The 18,224-nt window shown below is 32.4% G+C and overlaps 1 protein-coding gene across 1 annotated transcript in view; it reads right to left on the bottom strand.

The window, feature by feature from the left end:
• LOC114324776 (inhibitory POU protein) overlaps nt 1-18,224 on the bottom strand; it is a 104,562-nt gene that overhangs the window by 33,746 nt on the left and 52,592 nt on the right. The window contains exon 2 of the mRNA XM_050655451.1: nt 8,476-8,652. Within this exon, the coding sequence (XP_050511408.1) occupies nt 8,476-8,652 (177 nt within the window). The remainder of the gene's footprint in view (nt 1-8,475; nt 8,653-18,224) is intronic.

Genomic DNA, 18,224 nt, shown 5'->3' with positions numbered 1-18,224 from the left:
CTCAAAGCTGAAATAATGCAGTTTAGAAGGACAAAACATGACATATGATAACGAAATTTGCGAAAATCAGGATTAGAAATTGCTTACCATTCTGGCATCACAATATTTGCAACCATGTTACAATCGTAACAATAAGGTGAATTTGGCATTGATTCATCTTGAATTAATACCGCAGTTTATAGAATAAATGGCAAAATACCTGTTGAGAAAGGATGATGGTACAAAAAGAGAAGAAGGAGAATACTTAAAGGAGGAATAGTATGGTTGAGAAGGACAAAACATGACTTAAGGCTAAGACATTTGGGACATGTGGGATATTAAAGCACCCTAATATGTCTGTGTAGATTTTGGCGTTCGATCCGACCATCACTTGTGACATCGTTGCCGTATCCTCTATTTTTTCATATTATCACGTTACAATTTTTGTGATATTATACACGAGCGTGACACCCTCAAAAAAGCGCTTAGTTTTTGAGATACTGACCACAGAGGGATGAATGGCTAATTTTATTCATACTTTATATTTTCGAGGGTGCTGAAAACGAAAATGAAGCTTATTTTGAATTTTATGTGGGGGAACATTGTCAAAATCGCAATTTTAACCTAAAAATACAAAAAAAAGAAATCACGTTTTTTTGCGTTTACCCCGCTACAACTCTGTTTCATTTTAATATTTTTTTCTGAAATTTTTACACTATATGTGTAACATTTCTGAAGACAAAGGTATCTGCCTTAAGTTTTTATTCTTATCATGATAAAGGTTATGAATTTTTCAAAGAAAAAGGTGCGGATTTGTGCATTGAAAAGTTTAATCGCAAAAGTTGTGTGACGAAGTTTTAAATTTAGCTTCTCAATCACGTTTATTTTAAAGTAAAGAGTACAAAGAAGTTTTTTGGTAAGTTTTAGATCAAAATGTTTTATAGAAAAAAAATAGTGCAACTTTTAATGTCAACATTAGAAATCCTCAATATAACGCTTATTTTTTGAGGGACACACAATATAGGTCTAATTTCTCACATTTAGTACTATCCTTGGATTATAAGCTTTCATTTGACACCTCATTTGTCATTTTACCTAGTATAATGACGGAGAAGTAAACGTTATTATTATATTATTCTTGTAGGTACATTTAACATTGATTGAAATTATGAAAGAAATATATAGAAAACAGCATGGCAACACTGTGACGCAGAAACATAAAAATTCAGCCACATTCAGCTGTGCGTTACATAGGGTGCTTTAGTATCCAAGATGTCCGAAATTTGCAACAAACAGGAAGAATTGGAAATTGTATGCTATTCGGGAAACAGAATCGTTACAGCAATGTTACATTCGTTATAATAATGCAAATTTGTTATTTTACATAGCATAAAGGTAATTGTAAGCTTTTAAATCCATGTTAGATCTTTATTTTCTCATTCAGCCCCCCTGTGCAATTTTTTTATCGAATCCTTTTTGTATTTTTTGCACAATGCACCATAGTGACTATTTTGAAATGAAGTAATTCGTTTTTTATTATTTTGTGTGTAACGTAAGTTGACGTCCTCTATACACTGACACATTAAAAATGCATAACTCTCTTTTTATGCAACATTTATTGGAACGAAAAATTCGAATTTATATAAAAATAAAATCGCTGCATATTTTATTTTTTTTGCCAGTGGGTATTGGCTTTTTTCAACAAAGAGTGTATTTGAAATAACATTTTTATTATATTTACGTTTATATGCATTCGGCGGAAAAAATTAACCAAATAAAACACAACACGCTGTTTATTGGTTGGCCGGCACTCGAACGATTCAATTAATAAATTACAGTAAGGATAAAAATATTGCCACATTTTGTTATTTTGTTTCATTGTTTATTAGAAAAAAGATCAAATAGCGAATTTTTCACATTAAATTTTTATATGATTTTGTATTATTTTTCCATTAACAGAGAAATTGTATCAAAATCAATATTTAAAACGAACTTTTTTTTAATTGGAATTTTTTACGGAAATAAAATTTTATTGTGAATAATTTAATATTTTGAATACATATTATGTATCTATATATTATATACAGTAGGGTGCAATTGAAAGGAATAAATTCGTTATTTCTTAAGCCGACGACTAAAGAAAAATCCTGAGATAGGTCAATTTTATTTTTAGAATATGATTGTTTGGGATATTTTTGATATTAGTGACATCATCCATCTGGACGTGATGACGTAATCGATGATTTTTTAAATGAGAATGGAGGTCGTGTGCCAGCTCATTTGGAAGGTTATTCAATTCTCTGTTCAGTAATATGAACGTTAACATAATTATCTAAAGGTGTGTCCAAAAAAATAATTTTGAATTAAATTAATTGACTAATTATTGACTTTGGTCTGTCACTAAACATAAAGAAAACAAAATTCATTGTTATATCAAAGAAACATATTAGAAACATCAATCTACACGTAAATAATAGGACGATTTAGGGACTATTTAGGACTATTTAAGGACAAACATTAATGAAACAAACCATTATACCAAAGAAATCAGAGTTAGAAGATAAAAACTAGAAGTGCATTCAATAATATGGAACAAATATTATGTAGTAGAGACTTCAGCCTAAATATTAGAAAACGAGTACTAAAGTGTTATGTGTTTTCTGCTCTTTTGCATGGTGTGGAGGCATGGACTCTTCATAAACAATAGATTGGAAGCATTTGAAATGTGGACATATCGATGAATGCTGAGAATCTCTTGGACAGACAGAATAACAAATGAAGAAGTACTAAAAAGAATAGAGAACAGCTGGGAGATACTGAATTCCATTAAAATAAGGAAACTACAATATTTGGGTCATACAACGCCTGGTAACAGATATGAACTCTTAAAATTAATAATGCAGGGAAAGATTTAAGGAAGGCGCAGCATAGGTAGAAGAAAAATGTCCTGGCTGAGAAACCTTAGAGAATAGTTTGGATGCAGCTTAACTGAATTATTTCGGGCTGTAGTGTCAAACGTTAGAACAGCAATGATGATTGCCAACCTTTGTCGCAGAGATGGCACGTAAAGAAGAAGAATTGACACAAACAGAAGAATGTATATAATTTATTCAATTCAAACGACATTTTAATGCTGCCCGAAACAGAAAAAAACGTCTAATTGACGAATAAACATTGCTTTTCGCTTAAATTCAATGTTCAAGCTGCCACCCACCTGTGTCTTCAGAGTTCGAACATTTAATTTAAGCAAAACGCAATGTTCATTTATTAGTTTTTATTACTGAATAGAAAATTGAATAGCCTTTCAAATAAGCTAGCACACGACCCCTATTCTCATTTAAAAAAATCATCGATTACGTCATCACGCCCAGATGGATGACATATGATATATATGCCAAAAAATAATAATTTAAAAATAAAAATCGACCTGTTTCGGGATTTTCCTTACAGTCACTGGCTTACGAAATAACGAATGCATTCCTTTCATTTGCACCATATTGTATAATATACTTAAATATAATCAACAACCTTATCGGACTAGGATGGATACTAGCTGGTGATAGAAGCAAGGACATTAATAACAAAAAAAATAATTAAAATTTTTACAGGTATATTTAATTTTTAAAAATGACTTTCGGGCTTACAGAAAGTTTTCGAACTAAAGAGTTCAGCATTAACAGGTTTACGTGCTTGAGCCACCAGACTATAGGGGTGAAAACTCTTTAAATGTTATAAAGTTGTAGAAAATTTACATGTTTATATAAAACTATTTAAAGTTGCTATTTAGAGTCCGTAATGTGAGGTTCTGAATCTTCAAGACAGCAATTCACGTGTTGTGTAAACATGTAAATTTTCTATAACTTTATAACGTTTAAAGGGTTTTCACCCCTATATTTTGGGGGCGAGTTGAGTTCACTCCCAAAAAACATGAATATTACCTGACTCCGTAAAAGCTAATGTTTGAATTCACTCACAGGCGATTTTAGGCCGTCATTAGTATAAGTAATTATTATACCTTAAAATCTGGACACTGTTAACAAATCATTGGTTTAAAAGTATATTTCTTATTGGACGTTCTTGCATATCTACATCTAATTGTTTAAAAATGCAGCTTTATATTAATTCAAGAAAACAAAGTTTCATTGTGATGTTCTTGTTAATATTTGGTCACTAAGTTTCATTGAATACATACATTAAAGTAGATAAAGATGAAATTGCTATAACCGATTGTTGCTTTACAACATCATATATTTGATATTATTTTTTCATCAAATAGCTTTATCTTAATTTCTAAAATAAAACTGATTATAGAAATAAATTAGCATTTATGTAATTTATTATTCTAACTGGGAAATAAGCCACAATTTAACTTAAAAAATGGTTTTATTGACGTTTCGACCTCCACCTCGGATGTCGTTATCAAAATACAAAATATTCCTCGGTCCGAGGTGAAAGTCGAAACGTCAATAAAATAATTTTTTTAAGTTAAATTGTGGCTTATTTTTATTTTAAGAAATTCTGAAAAAATTGTATATAAAAATTTAAATAAATGATAAAAACATAATATAAAAATTAAAAAAATTTAATTTAAAATGAAATAGATTTATGAAAATTACATTTATACCTACGATTACTATTTAGCAATTAAATTATACATCTAACAGAAATTTTTTTACAGACAGAAAATTTTTTAGACAGACTATAGTGCAAAAACTTAAAACATTGATATAATGTACCCCTAGTTGCTAATAGTAATAAAATAACCGGAAACTCAACTTTCTAAGTTATTTTTATGGATAAAGGTAGGTACAATTTGGCAACTATATTTAAATTTCAGAAAAATAATATCCTTTAATCATCCTTTATTGTGAAATCGCTCGAGAGTGAATTCAAATAGTGTCAGGAGTGAACTCGACTAATAAAATAACTACCTGCTCAAGACGGGAGCGAACTCAAAGGTGCCCATATTTTGGTGGCTGGTGGCTCAAGCACGTAAACCTGTTAGCAGCACTGATGATGAAATGTTTATTTCGAAAACGTTCTGTGAAACCCGAAAATGAATTTTTTAAATTAAATATACCTTTTATAAACAAATTTTATTCATTTTTCAGATAGTTAGAAGGGCAGATATTAATTAAACTCTCGTGATAATACAATGCATTTACTAATCGTCACTAGATCATGACAGTATTTATTTATTTGTTGAAGAGCCGATCTAAAACCTTTCACAAAACATTGTACCATCTCAAAAGAGTTTTCAACACCCCGTATGTATTTACTGTGGGTAAAAGTTATCCCCAAAACGGGCCAACAGTGGATTATAAATATAAAAGTATCCACCCCTTGTGTTAACACGGCATTAAATAACTTTTCACCATAATCCCGAAATTTCATGGTCTAATTTAGAAGGCCTTGGAGAATTCACTTAGATAAAACGCCGCTGATATACTCACTATAAAAAAACTTAACGGCCCAACGACCTAATGTCGATCAATATACTTAAAAGGGAGCTTTGAGCTCTTTAACAAAAATGTATCTTTCTATATGCTAACATAATATTATGAAGAATATTGGGTTAGAAGAAAATGTGACGGAATGTGTTGCAAAAAATTGTCTACTGTGTGACCTTATTATTTTGCTAAATAAAGGAGCTTATATACCATATCCCATGATCAAAGTTTTAAAATATTTTTTTTGGTATAGTATTTCCCAATAATTGACTCTGAACATACTCTTAATCATCAACTCTTCTATAAATAAATATAAAAGAAGCAAGAATTAACAACAAATATATGAATACAATTAAAAACCGTTACTGGAATCAGACTTCAAATCTCCGTTAAGTGAGCACCACACTCGGCAAAGTTACTTCGCCAAAGTTGACCGAAGTCCGAAGTACCGCCACTACACACTCGTTCTACTTCGCGAGGAAGTGCAATACCGACAAAGAGCGGTGCGATACCGACAAAGATCCATCTAACTCGGACCCGCCAGACCGACAGGGAATGGAAGTAGAACGAAGTGAGGCAAAGTTGCACAAGGTGGCCGTCTACACTCTCGTACTTGTTGAACTTCGATAGACTTCGGCGAGAGTGTAGACGGCGTATTAAAGGTGAACATCAGCATGACTGTGTTTTGTCTCCTCAATCTTCAATTTCTACTCTGAAAGAATATTAAGAGAAGGTTTGTACAAAATTGAAAAGGTCAAGTCTACATCAAGCAAATCCCACAAGAAAGGGTGACGTATTACAAGTTCTTCTTCTTCTTCATCTTGACTGGTTTTGCAACTTGAGGTTAGTCTTTGGCAGTCTTTGCCATATCCACTGTAGTCCTCGATCTACGATCTTCCACTTCCATTTCTCATTGTTTTACCCCAATCCTAGATAAACTGGCTTCAACATTATCCTTTCGTCTATTTCTTAGACGGCGTACTGATCTTCTACCGTCTGGTCTCTCAAAACATACTGTCTTCTTCTTCTTCTTAACTCAGGCGAGACTAGTCTCTGGCACATGGTCATAAGACCTTTATACCAAACCCTGTTCTTCTCCTTAAACTCTAATAAGTCCTGTGGCCTCAACGAAGGCCAACAGTTTTCTTATTGGTGGTTTTAGGATCTCTTCTGGTTCAAACCTCATTTGACCAGTGAAGTCCTGCCTTACATCACCTAGCACACTGCAGTGGCATAGTATGTGTATGGCAGTCTCTTCTTCCATTTCGCACTTTCTGCACCATGGTTCATTCACCTTAGGTACCTAGTTTGTATAGGTGGTTTCTTAAGCGGCAATGTCCAGTCACCATTTCAGTGACCGTTTTGATCTCTCGTTTCTTGAGGTTCATCAAATTGTTCGAGAGATTTTTATTAATATTCTTGATTATTTTTTTAGTCTGGATTTGCCCTTGAGTGGTTCTTCATTTATTTTTATGATTCTTTATCAGCCATTTCTGAACCTCGTTTTTCGTAGCATCTTTAGTGATGCCACAGAAAAGTTCTGGGCCTTCAAAAGTTTCTCTCAAGCCTTGTTTCGCTAACATATCTGCTCGTTCATTCCCGTGCACCCCTTCATGACCCGGCACCCATATTAAAGACACTTTATTGTTTTTGCCAGGTTATTCTTCTTCTCTTCATTTATTCGAAGGCCCAGACTACTTGTGTTTCTTCCTCGAGTTCTGAAAACACCTCTATCACGTCTCTTTTTAAATGAGCAGACTGCATCTAAATTATCAGCAAAGGCCAACAATAGTTTTGATCCTCGATTCACAAATCTCCCTATCAGCTTAGACGATATTTTACTTATTGCATATTGTAAGACCAAATTGAATAGCAACGGTGATAGAGGGTCTCCTTGTCTAAGTCCTGATGTTACACTTAGGCCCTGTACTTTATGCCTCGATTAACAGCCGGTTAGTTAACGGAGGTTTAATCGGAACCTCTTTAGGGTCTCTTGCGTTGTAATAAATGCAATTATATATATATATATATATATATATATATATATATATATATATATATATATATATATATATATAATAGCACTAAAGGTCTTAGAGGCCCATGGCTTGAAAAGTTTGTTCGTTCTTCATTTTTACTTTTCTTTGAGTACCTAGATCTTCTCTGGCTTGGTATGTGATTTTTCTCCATTCCTTCCTGTTATTCATTTTTCTTCTCTGACCTTCTAACCCCATTTTTTCCATATCTTTTTCGACCTCTTGCTTCCATCTATTTTTCGGTCTTCCTTTTCTCTTTTTTGGGGCTATGTTGTAGTTTAGTACCCTTTTTGGAGTCCTCGCGTTCGGCTTCCTTTCTATCAGTATTATTATAATTATAAATAAGTATAGTAATAATTATAATTGCATTTATTACAACGCAAGAGACCCTAAAGAAGTCCCGATTAAACCTCCGTTCACTAACGGGCTGTTAGTCTTTTATATTTGTTGTCAGTAACTTGAGACATTTTGAAACACAAAAATTTAAAAGTAATTCAGGTACATTTATTAAGAGCCACAAATAATCCTTCAAAGAGCCACATGTGGCTCGCGAGTCACAATTTGACCACCCCTGATCTAGAGTATTCAAATGCCATAGAAATTATGACTAGCCGGCTTAGTTTAGTTACCGAGACCGTCTTAATTTAAGTTTTATATTTGACTGTTAATACAATGAGGGAGACTCAAACAGTTTGGTTCTCAACTTGGTATGCTGTAAATTTAAGTATTAGTTATAAATGCTTGAAAAACAAGAAATCTGTCTTTCACGTCATGTCTTCTAACGTAGTGAGAAAATGTGAAGAATAAACTAAAAAATCTATCGGGTACTCAGAAAATAATCGACTTGTAAGATTTTTCCGCACTTTAGGAATGTACTGTAAAAAGCAAATACACAAAACTGGGCCTGTTTAGTTTTAAGTTATTTAAGTTTAAAATCTACTCTACAAAGTGACAAGTGAAATAAATATAAACTCAAAACAAAAAACTAGCGTGAATGTGCAATATCTAACCTGGTGATGTGGCCTACTGACCGGTGGAGGTGCTCCCATACTGTGGTGGTACATCATGTCGTGCTTGAGTTGTGGAAGACCGCCTGGTCCGCCCGTTCCTTGATGCTTAATGTCTACGGCAGCCAATGCTTCCGCCCTACTTATCAGTCCATCGTTCAGTCCAGAGAAAAGATCGCCCTGAAACAAACACTGCTTTCTTAAATTCTTGTTCAATTCAGAGTGTATACAAATAATTTATACCTAAATTATAAATAAATTAATTGAGAAAAAAATGACAAAAAATAGATTAGTACACATGGCATTCATCGATTTAAAAAAGGCATATGACATGGTTCCCAGAAAGCAACTATGGGACACGATGAAGGAAATCGGAATCACTCAGAGGTTAACAGAAGCCGTAAAAAACCTTTAAAACAACGACAGGGTAAGAGTTAAAACCGGCAAAAAAATACTCCAAAGAATTTCTTCTTCTTCTTCTTTCTCATAATCCTTAGTGCCCTTCATGGCGTCGGATGTCGGGTTCTGCCTTTTATCCATTTCTTCCAAGCGCTTCTATTGGTGGCCAGGTTCTTCATATCCCTCATACTCATGTGTCTCCTTTCACCTGTATCCTGGATCTGGCCCATCCATGTCTTCCTCGGCCTTCCCTTTTTTCTTTTGTTTCCCATTTTGGCTTCATGTACCTTCTTTGTAGGTCTCTTTTGCTCCATTCGTTGTATGTGTCCAAACCAGCTTAATTGTTTGTTTTCGATCTTCCTCATTATCGGTTCTTGTTCCAGCTCTCTTCTTATAGCTTCATTTCTGAATCTATCAAACTTCGTAACTCCAGATATTCTTCTCATGTATTTCATCTCGGTCGCGTTTATCATTGATTCATGATTCTTTTGCACAATCCATGTTTCCGCCCCATATGTCATTATCGGATTTACTATGCTGTTATATACTCTGTGTTTAGTTTTGTTGTTTATTTCTGACTTTCCAAAAATTGTATTATTTAAAGAGTAATACACATTAGTTGCCTTCTTCAGTTTATTACTTATTGCCAATCAGTTTTCCCATAATCTGTTATTATATTTCCCAAATATTCAAAAGTTGATACGTGTTCTATTACTTGTTCCCTTACTATTATATTAGTATGCCTTTCTTTTTCTCATCTTCATTTATTATCATAAATTTTTGTTTTGTTGAGATTCATTTCCATTTTTAAATTCTGCATCTCTTTTTTTCAAATATCTATTAGTTTCTGCATTTTCTCTACTGTGTCTGTAATTAAAACTATATCATCAGCGTATATATTCCATATTTTTTAAAATAGATTTTAGATTCTCTGGACTGTTGGATGGTAAATGTATTTAACTATAATATAATAAATAATCTTGATAAATAAAGTACGGCTAAAATCAATTTAAAATTAATTTAAAGGTAAACTATTTGATTTGTTTTATTTGATTTAAAATTTATAAAAACTACATGTAACCACTCAAAAAAGGGTGGTTCCTCCGAAGGATAGACTTGGGAAAAACCTTTATCGTTGAGTGGTCGTGTAGGGAAAAAGTAAAAGCAATACATCGTCATGGAAAAAATAATTGAAGAAATCATGGAAAAACTTAATAAAATGGAAGAGAGCGATAATAGTGGAGTCACTAAAGGTGGATATGAGCTATTACCTCCGATTTCGTTGAACCTCCATCGATTTGCATGAAAATTGGTGAGTGGTTAGAGGATATCTCAAGGAACAAAGGTGACACGGTGCCAACTTGCGCTTTTACCCTGGGGGTGGATGCCACCCCTTCTCGTTGGTGAAAATTATTTTATTAAAAATAACCCCATAATTTGATAGAGGGACAAATTCCAAGCAAAATTTGTTATATAAAGTTATTAAAATAAATCAAAACTTTTTGAGTTATTAAAGATCAAAGATTTTAATTTTTCTTGAGAAAAATGTATGTTTTTAATCAATTTTTCACCAATAACTCAAAAAGCGTAAGTTTTTACAAAAAAGTTACTATTATCAAAATTGAAGCTAATAAAAAATGAAATAAATCCCTTACTAGAAAAACCTTTTAATGTTAACTAAGAGTGAGTTATAGGTAATTGAATGTATATTTTTTTCGGCGAGTAAAAAACTCGTAAGTATTCAAGCTGAAATAACGGGAAATTGATGCATTTTATAACATAAACCTATTAAACATTTGTCAAAGTACTTAAAAATATCTATCAAATGAGCCCCCGAACATGATGATAGCGTTAAAATTTATGCTACAAAAATTTTTCAAAATTTATCTTTTAAAAATTTTTCCAAAAATGTATTGTTTTTTTTTAATAACTCCGTTTTTATTTACGATATCAGGTTCATCTAAAAACTGTTTAAAAGCTAATTCCAAGTGCTATTTAAAAACGTTGAACCTAATCTTTTATACCCCTTACTTTTTTAAAAATAAAAGGTTAAATGACCCCGGTTGCATGGTTCCCACAGCAAAATTAAAGATTTAAACGTTTCTCTCTCGGTTATTTTTTACCCTATAGAAATAATAAAACAGGTAGAATATTTGGCATAGAAAAAACTAAAATTTGGTTATATATAATTTTTTACGTATATTGAATATTTTTGGAGTTATTATTAAAAGAATATGAGAATTACAATAATTTTAAAAAGTATGATTTTTTTTAATTATACCTTTTTTTCAAAAATATGCATTCTAAACCGGTCAAAAATTATCTAAAACATTACTTATGCTAATATAAAGAAGTTCTTGTAAGGATTACTATAAATTTTAATGTTTGTGGAAATGGCGTATGTTTTATTTTTCACTTTATCCTAAAAAATTCGAAACGGTTCTTTTATTTTCATTATAACTTGCTTAATTTTGACGCTATTACCTTGTTCTGAAGCTCATTTGATAAGTATTACGAAGTGCTTTGACAAATGTTTAGCAGGAATATTTTATACATTGCATCGTTTTCCCGTTATTTAAGCTTGAACACTTAGATTTGAGTAGTCGTCGAAAAAAAAACACATTCAATTGCCAATAACTCACTTTGAACTAACATTAGTTTAGTTCTTTATATGAGGAATGTATTAAGTTTTTTATTATCTTCAATTTCAGTAATAATAACTTTTTTGTAAAAGCTTATAGTTTTTGATTTATACGTGAAAACCCGATTTAAAACATGGATTTTTTTACGAAAAAATAAAATGTTTGGTCTTTAATAACTCAAAAAGTGTTGATTTATTTTAATAACTTTATATAACAAATTTGGCTTATAATTTTTCCTTCCATCGACTTATGGTGTTATTTTTAATAAAATAATTTTCACCCCCGAGAAGGGGTGGCATCCACCCCCAGGGGAAAAGCGCAAGTTGGTATCATGTCACCTTTGTTCCTTGAGGTATCCTCTAATTACTCACCAATTTTCATGAAAATCGATGGAGGTTCAACTAAATCGGAGGTGAAAACCTTCAGTGACTGCACTATAAGGGTAGAAAATAAAGTAGATGCTATATCAATCCAACGAATTTAAGACCACAAAAGGCTTATTGCAGAGATGCTCTACATCTCAGACACTGTTTAAGATATTCCTAGAACAAATATTAAAACCATGGAAAAGGAAATGTGAAGGGATGGAAATTCCAATCCGGGACAACTTCTTGTACACATTAACTTTTGCAGATGACCAAGTGGAAACGGCTCAAGATGAAGAAGATCTGTCCTATATGTTCCGAAAATTAGAAGAGCAATACACAAAGAATGGACGGGAAATAAACCTACAAAAGACCGAATACTTAACAACAAAACAAGAACCAATGAGGAACTTGGAAATGGACGATGATAGGGAAATTAACGGCACTGAAAAATTCAAATACTTAAGATTCATACTCTCAAAGAATGGAACGACCGAGCAAGAGATAACCAGCAGATTAGAACAGACAAGAACATGCATTATACAAATGCGCTGGATATTGTGGAATAGACAGATTACCAGAAATATAAAGAAGAGGATATATAACACTTTGGTACGTAGTACCTATGGTGCACAGGATTGGGTAATAAACAATCGAAACAGGTCCAAAATTAGAGCATCTGAAATGGAGTTCATGAGAAGAAGCTGCAGTGTAACAAGAATAAATCGCATTAGAAATGAGGAGATAATACGAAGAATGTCACTAGAACACGATATCCGCAGCTACTTCGAAGAAAAATGTTTAATTTGGTATGGACATGTGAGAAGAGCAGATCGTACTAGGGGGATATCCAAGATTTCGGATAGGAGCCCAATAGGAAAGAGAAGAAGAGGTAGAACCCGAAGATCATGGAGGGATGAAGTAGATGAGGCCATGGAAAGACGAGACCTTAGAGACGGAGAATGGCAGAACACAAACGACTGGAGACGTTGGTTAAAAGAAGGAAGGCGACAGCTGTAAAAATCCTTATACAGGGTGATCAATTTCTGTGACAAAGTCCAATATATCTGTTGGTATATATGAAACAATATATGAAACATATACGGTATATGTTGGACAATATATGAAAAAAACTTGTCAATAAAAGTTTTAGACACCTTTAATGTACACATTTTAAAATTAGTTAGAAATATACAGGGTGCTCCATAACACAGTGCCAAACCAAATTTATGCTTTTTTAAATTCAATGTATTTTATTCAAAATCTGGTTTCTCTACATTTTTCTGATTCTAGAGATATAACACTTGTCTGGGGTTATACTGAGTGTTTCAAAGTTACGAGAACTTTTATAAAAAAATCATACTGATTTGATCGCCCTGTATGTTTCTAACGGTGTAGTATAAGCTTATTTTTTTAATGGTTTTGACTGTCAATATTAAATTAGTTTTGCAACAATGTACAATATACAATATTTTCTTCATGATTTTAAATGGAACACGCTGTATTTTATATTATTATCGAAAAGTTCTGTCACTATACTTACATATCTTTTAAATATTCCCTATACCTAGAGTTATTAGTTTTCGAGATATTTTAGTTTTATTGTTGATAACAACATGTATTACTTAGTTATTAATAACAATACTTTAATTTATTAAAATTTATTAAAAAAACTAAATTTAATAAAAAAAATGTTCAACGTACTTCTTATGTTATAAAAGTTGTTTCAAATGACCTCCCATAACCTCTACACAGGCCTGGAGACGAGTTTCGAAAGACCTACTGATGTTTGTAAGCATTTGTTGTGTGACACTTTGAAAGGCGTTTTGAATCCTTATTTTCATATCGTTAACTATTGTTGGAGGTGTCCTATACACTACGTCTTTAATATAACCCCAGAAAAAGAAGTCAACTTCGTTTAATTCTGGTGATCTGGATGGCCAGTGAACTGGCTCACCTCTTCCTATCCATCTTTCAGGAAATAGTTCATCGAGTTCACCGTTGACAAGTGCGTTGTGGTGAGTAGGGGCTCCGTCGTGAAGGTACCACATATGTTGGCGGATGTTTAATGGTACATTTTCAAGTAGAATAGGTAAATGATTCACTAGAAAATTTAAATAAACCTCATGATTTACCGATTCCTCAAAGAAAAAAGGACCTATAATGTAATTGCCTATGATTCCACCCCAAACATTTAAGGACCATCTCGTTTGACTATGTGTCTGAGCACAGTACGGATTGGTTGTGGAATAATAATGAAAATTTTGTCTGTTTACACTATCATTTTTGTGGAATGTTGCCTCGTCTCAAAAAAAATAACAAACTCAAAAAAATCTCTCTGTATAACTATTTGTTGTTGTGACCATTGACAAAATTGTACTCTTCATTCGAAATCATCCCCAACAAGTTCCTGATGTAATTGAATATGATATAGGTGCATGTTGTTTTTCTTGAATATGTTTTGGATAGATCCATAAGTTATATCTTGCTCTCTTGTAATATTTTGAATACTTGTATGAGGATTTTCTGTAACAGGCAGTAAAACATTTAATTCATTTTCTTCCGTAATAATGATTTTTGTTTTTTCCTTTGCTTCATAAATAGAACCAGTACGATTAAACCTGTCTAATAAGTTGTCAAATGCTCTCTTATTAATTTGGTTGTTGACGATATGGACACCGTTCCTTATAAATTCTTGTGGCAACTAATGAGTTTTTGAAACACTCTCCTAAAATCTATATATCATGTCTGTCATTTCTTCATGACTAAAATTCATTGTTAGGTAACACTTATAACAATATGGCAAACAATTATATAAAACGTTCAGATAATTAAAATCTTACATCTGACAGTTCTTGTGTCAATTATTTCAAAGCCACCTTAAACAAGAACTTGCAGCAATTTATATTCCCCATTTCTTCGCGGAAAATTAATATCATTTTGTTAATAAATATAAAATTGTCGATATTGTATATAATTTACCATAAACTTGGAGAAAAAATGAAATGCAGTCTAATTTTAGTTATCATTAACAAACACATTGGAGGTTTCTAATATTAGGGGTAATTAATTTACTGTAATAAACGTATCTATCAGTTATCAACAATGAAACTAAAGTATCTCGAAAACTAATAACTGTAGGTATAGGGAATATTTAAAAGATATGCAAGTACAGTCGAACCCGCTTATTAGAATACCTGTTATAAGAATATCCCGGTTTAAGGAATAGAAATTTGAGGTCCCGAAACGTTTCTATTAGCCACCTATGATCGGTTATTAGAATATCCCGGTTTTAGGAATATTTTTACTTGGCACGAAGGCTATTCCAATAAGCGGGTTCGACTGTATAATGAAATAACTTTTCGATGGTAATATAAGGTGTTCTATTTAAAAATATGAAGAAAATCTTTTATTTGCATTTTGACTTACCCTGTATACAATTTGTGTTATGATAAAAAAATTGTATATTGTACATTGTTGCAAAACTACTTTAATATTGACAGTCAACAGCAGTAAAACAATGAGTTTATATTATACTGTTAGAATCATACAAAGCGATCAAATCAGCATGATTTTTTGATAAAAGGGCTCATAACTTTGAAACACTCAGTATAACCCTAAACAAGTGTTATATCTTTTTAATCAGAAAAATGTAAAGAAACCAGATTTTGAATAAAATTCAGGGTATTTTATTTAAAAAAACATAACTTTGGTTTGGCACCGTGTTATGGAGGACCCTGTATATTTCTGACTAATTTTAAAATGTGTACATTAAAGGTGTCTATAACTTTTATTAACAACTTTTTTCATATATTTTATAATAACAGATATATTGGACTTTGTCACAGAAGTTGATCACCCTGTATAGATAGATGATAAATAAAATAATGAGCTGCATCTCAATGAGATCAACGAAGAATGTGTCGACTATAGCGTCGAACTATTGGTTGACATCAGGAAAGATGTTTCCCGATACAATGGTACATACAGTTTCCCTACTTGCCATTGAGGGTAATGTTATTCCAACTAAAGATTACAATATATTGTCAAAAACCCTCAAGCGCAAAACGACAAATACCGATAAGGATGTGAAGCCCAAAAATCCATTCATTGTCTTACCAAAGGCTGTCAGGCGTTTGTCGGTACTGATTATAAAGAACGCCACGACTCAGTAGGAAAGGTTATTCACCAAGAATTAGCCAGCAAGCTGGGACTACTACAAACTGACCAACTCCCTTTTTGTCAATAAGTTTCTGAAAGAATGCTTGAATACGAAAACTACTAGCTATACAGGGAACGCACACAATAGACCGGATCTCATTACCATCATGCTCATTATTCAACACGGATCTATCCACTGCTGGATATAGGTCTCCCTCAGTCTTTTCCATGCATTTCTGTTTTGTGCTGTTTGCATCCAGTTTTTGTCGATCCGTTTTATGTCATCAAACCATCTGGTTAGCCGACGACCTCTACCTCAAAATAGAGGTCGACTGGATCTCGTACTTACTAGCTAATAAACTTACTAGGAAAACAACACTAATAGATGTGGCGATACCTGAGATTATTAATCTGCGTGTTAAATGCAACGAAAAGATTGCCAAATACAAAGATCTCGAAATAGAAATAAGGAGACAATGGAGAATGGAAACCCAGACGATACCTATTATTGTTTCTACTACTGGAGTCATTCCGAACAACCCCATAGAAAACATAAAAAATCTGGGTCTCAATGAACATTTATATAAGACCATGCAGAAAACTGTGGTACTCTCGACGCGATGTCCAGTTGCGTACGAAAATTTTTGGGAGATACTCGCGTATCAAGTCACCTAGGGCTCGATAACACGAAAAGGGTCCCACCAGAGCTTAATGCTTTTAATACCGTATGTATCTGGGTTGTGTGAATTTTTCCCTTAGAGAGAGTGAGATCCATATGGTTAAATCTGAATAAAATATCACTTGAAAAGTAAATTATTTATGCCGGTTGCACCAACAGATCTTAAGCTTAAGACGAGAATAACATAAGAATTAATATAATACAATTGTATAATTATAATATATTATAATAAAAATATCGTAATGTGGTAATAGATATGATTGATAATAAGTAGGGAGCGGATTTTATGCTAAATGCATATTGCATGCATATTTCGCATATTTGAGAACTTTACTAAATTTTGCATATTTTTAAAGAAACATGCATATTTTGTGCCTATTTAAAAATATTTAGGTCCAAAAAAAAAATTAAATTTTTTAACTCGACACAAAATATTTCCCCGCACAGGCTGTCCTATCTATTAATTCGAGAACTACCTGAAGAGAAACGGCTCATTCACTGTCTTTTCATTTTTTCTTCGAAAATACCCGATCTTTACACCAAGTACTTATAGTGCTTATAGTACGGCGTTATAAAATGATTGTAGGATGTTAAAATAATGAAGGATGGTTTACCGGGAAAGCCGAATTTTATTTACTTTTATTATATTTAGTACAATTTGTAATCCAATTTAGTAGGTACCTACAATTCTGGTGATACTTTTAAATAATTTAATCATTAAATCTACAAAGAGAATTTACACCTTTAACCATAGTTTTACGATTTTCTAACGGAAATTGAAATATTCATTCTTTAGATCAGATTCCGTCTTTAAACGGCTTTAAACCTTTGGAGAACATATGCGAAATTTTTAATGGAAATTTTGAAATTGATTTTTTTGCAGAATTTTCGGCTTTATTAAGTTATTTTAAATACGCCCCAATTACTTCTCTTGATGTTGAAAGGAGTTTTTCAAGAAATAAAAATATTTCTTCTGACCAAAGAAAAAGTTTCCTCGTAAAAAATTTGGAAAAACATATTGTTGTTTTATTTTAAATAGGTAACTACGGGTATCAGTTTTTGTAAAAAATGTGAACAAATTGCATATATAAAAAATAATGATTTTATTTGAAAGATAATAAATAAGATTGTCGCCCCCCCCCACCCTATAAAAAAACCCCCTAAAATAGAATAGAACAGAAAATTTGTGGTTTCTCGAAATGCGCATTTTTTTAACTTTTGTGCATATCTTGCGCATATTTCGTAATGTTTTACTGCATATATATGCGCATATTTCATCAAAATTGATCGCATATAAATCCGCTCCCTAATATTAAGGTAAGAATCGAAAATTTTGGTACAGCGTAAGTGATACTTAACTCAAGGAGGCCCTATCTATAAGTAGAGCTTAGCTAAGCTGGAGCTTAAGATCTGTTGGTGCAACCAGGCGTTAGTTTCCTATATTTTATATTCAGTAAAAATGTTGGATTTGGCTCTATTAAAATCAAATGAAATGAATATAATATT

Source organism: Diabrotica virgifera, chromosome 7, assembly GCF_917563875.1.
Source record: "Diabrotica virgifera virgifera chromosome 7, PGI_DIABVI_V3a".
NCBI lineage: Eukaryota > Metazoa > Arthropoda > Insecta > Coleoptera > Chrysomelidae > Diabrotica > Diabrotica virgifera.
The sequence above is the reverse complement of the archived record's forward strand: the minus strand, read 5'-3'. Positions and strand labels throughout refer to the sequence as shown.